This window comes from Phocoena sinus, chromosome 9 (assembly GCF_008692025.1).
Source record: "Phocoena sinus isolate mPhoSin1 chromosome 9, mPhoSin1.pri, whole genome shotgun sequence".
Lineage (NCBI taxonomy): Eukaryota > Metazoa > Chordata > Mammalia > Artiodactyla > Phocoenidae > Phocoena > Phocoena sinus.
In genome coordinates this window covers 103,506,935-103,510,224 of record NC_045771.1, presented here as the reverse complement: position 1 = coordinate 103,510,224, position 3,290 = coordinate 103,506,935, and the positions used below count along the sequence as shown (strand labels likewise).

The window sequence follows — 3,290 nt, the reverse complement described above, 5'->3', positions numbered from 1 at the left end:
TCTCTATCTCCAGTCCGCAGTTTATCCCCAGAACATGGATGCAATGTGAAAACCTTTCCGCACAAGGTCTATGGAGAAAAGGGGAAACAAACGGAAACTAGCACCAAAGAATCAGCTGCCCGGGGAAGAGTGAGAACGTTCACTCTCCAGGGCCAGCACAAAGCACAGGAGTGAAGCCAACATCCACCTCAAGCTCTAGGAGGCAACATGGAATATGTCCAGGATAGCTTGACTGAACAGTGCTTTCCAGAAATCGTCAAGGACCAAATCTCAACTACAAACGTCCCAGCACTTCAGCACAGAAGTTCTATAATTTTGTTCTCTACTTAAGAAAGGCAGTGTCAAGGTCCAGTACACTCTAAATTGTCTTAAAAGTAACCACAGCAAGAACTACAGTCCATATGACCTGTCAACAGACAAGCAGACCACAATTTGTCAAAGCTAAGAGATTCAGCAATTTGTATTTTTAGTGCTTGAATCCTTTATCAGTCTATCCCCAGAGTTAGCTTTTCCTTGGCTGGAGTCCAAAAATACCAACCTATCATCTGGGTAGAAGAGATTCTTATTATTACCACAGATTAGATGAATGTATCTCAGAAAATTTATTGTTTCCCTATCATGAGATGGAGCTTCCTTGCCTAGAAACCATCTCTGAATACAAAGTGTCCATTAGTCAGCCTGAGATCCCCCATCAGAGGGATGGGTGCTGTTTGGAACCCATGGAAAGGAGTGGGCTGCAGCTTCCCTGACTGCAGTTTAGGTTAAGAAAGTCGTTCTCCTCTGCTGAGATGGCTGGCTGGCATCCCCAGTCAACATTAAGTGCTAGATGTGGTACTGCTGGGCTGGCATGGGTCCCCTGCATCATCCCAATCCATGAAATGTCAATATCACCATCAGTCTGAAATGAGTCCTGACTGATGAGGGTGAGACAAAGGCTTGCAACTTCAATTTGCCAGACATCCTTGCAATTATAATATTGAGCTACTTATTCAAAGCTAAGTGGTTTCTGTCCTGTAGAAAAGGGCAGGATGTAATTGTCAGTGTCCCATTGGAAGAGTTGATCAGTTTCCTTGGAACAGTGGGAAGTAGTGGGAGCGGACCTTGATCAGCTCCATCACATGGCCTGGGGTTAGGACACTCGGATTATCTGTGTCATAGCCTCTTCATCTGCTTGATTTGGATCTTGAATATGGGGACTATCTTTTTCCTTTAGAGAGAAAAATCATCCACCTTCACCACGTTTCCGTGCCATGGCGTGACGGTGCCGAGACTCATGCAGGTATTTCCTTCTTTCCGTTGGAATTTTCCCTTCTGCCTCTAATTTAGCCCGGGCTTGCCCCCTCTTGAGTATATGGTGGTACTGTTGGGCATTCACATAGAGAGGCTCTTCTTCAAGCATCTCTGCCCCAGGGAGAGGGATGCTCTGGATAGCAGGCACAGAGCCAGCACCAGGTACCATCATGACCATCACTCCTGAATTGACCACATTGCCTGCCACTGGTAGTGTCACAGTGACAGTGACAGTGCCTTGCCCACCACTGGTTGTGTTGGTATTGGTTCCGGCCTGAACAATCTGTGTTCCTGCCAAACTGGCTACAGGGATGGTGATCGTGCCTTGCTGGAGGATGGTGCCATGTGCATTAACTGGCTGACGGATGATGGTCTGCCCTTTGGCAGTGTGTGCCATTTGCTGCCCCTGGACAGCAATCTGCTGTTGCATCTGCATCTGGCCAGCAGTGACAGCTGTCTGGGGTTGCTGGATGATGATCTGCTGGGTCTGGCCCTGCTGGCCCTGCACCTGCATAAACTGCTCACCCTGGATTTGGATCCATCCAGGTGGGACCAACTGTATCTGCTGCAAACCCTGTGTCCCAGATCCAGGTACTTGCATGATGGTTTGACCTTGTCCACCAGGAACAGCCTGGACCATGATGGGTTGGCCAGTTGATGTGATTAACTGGCCTCCACTGACCTGTACAATTAATGGCTGTCCCTGGACCTGCTGCTGAATCTGTCCAGCCTGTACAACAATCTGCTCTGTTGAGCTGTTGCTGTTTGCTGTATACTGGTCCCTCCAAGTTAGAGTCTTGACCACAGTGAGTTTCACTCTGGAGATCCTAGAAGATTTCCAGATGCACTCCTTGGAAACATGGGGAAGGTACAGCTGTATATAAGCAAAACGTAGATAAATCTTTCCCCAGACTTCTCGCCAGGGCTTCATGAATTCTGAATGCAGGGACCTTCATGTCAGGCAAACCCAATACCCCCCACCCCCTACCCCACCGTCTGGGGCCTGAGAAGCTGTGCCTAAGAGTCTGGGGAACGGGGACGCATCGCATTCCCAACTGGCTCTGGCACCCTTTGAGAGTCTGTACCCCAAGACGCCTGCTCCCCAGTGTGCCTTCCCCACACGGGGCGGCCCCCTGCAGGACTTGGCTAGGAGTGCCCCAGGGTGCTCGCAGGCTCCAACCGGGGCTGTCAGCTGCACGGCTCGGCTAGGCTCAGCTCAACTCCAAGATAGATAATCTTGAAAGAAATGTAAAAATTACCTTACAGCAAATTCCAACATAAAGAGAAAAAAAAATGACGTAGCAGGTAAATATTTTGAAATTAATTCTGTCTTATTTATTTATTTTTTTTGCTGTACATGGGCCTCTCACTGCCGTAGCCTCTCCCGCCGTGGAGCACAGGCTCCGGACACGCAGCCTCAGTGGCCATGGCTCACGGGTCCAGCCGCTCCGCAGCATGTGGGATCTTCCCAGACCGGGGCACGAACCCGCGTCCTCTGCATCGGCAGGCGGACTCTCAACCACTGCGCCACCAGGGAGGCCCAATTCTGTCTTATTTATGAATAAGTCAAAACTAGTAATTGGATGAGACTGATACATTTGTCAAGGGCCTTTCTGTGTTCTATACCAATTTTCTATTTCCTTAACAATGAATTAGGGAATGGACCAGGCTCTGTGCTATCTGCAAAAGAAAGAAATGAAAGTGATGCAGTCCTTGGATATTTTTCTGTTTTGGAAGATAAACCAGGAGACGCTAGGTAAGAGGGCCAGGCTATGGTGGAGAATGCATGTGACAGAAGCCCTCATTTAGTCTAGATTATTTCACTTAGGGGAGGGGTTGGTTGTTCAGAAATGAAAGACTATGAGTTGAAATTTTAAAAACAGTTTTAGAAGGTAAACACATAGTGAACTATTGTTATGGATAAAAAGCTTTCCAATAACGGAAAAGAATGTGCAAATATAAGAAATGTTTTTCAAAAATAATAGAAAGCGTGTTGTTCT

General features: G+C 47.8%; 1 protein-coding gene across 1 annotated transcript; it reads right to left on the bottom strand.

Moving 5' to 3' along the window:
• Positions 1–1,222: 1,222 nt before the first annotated feature.
• Positions 1,223–2,000, bottom strand: LOC116759584 (nuclear transcription factor Y subunit alpha-like). Its single transcript, XM_032643528.1, has one exon. It carries the CDS (start codon positions 1,928–1,930, stop codon positions 1,223–1,225), a length of 708 nt encoding a protein of 235 aa, XP_032499419.1. The 5' UTR covers positions 1,931–2,000.
• Between the last annotated feature and the right edge of the window lie 1,290 nt (positions 2,001–3,290).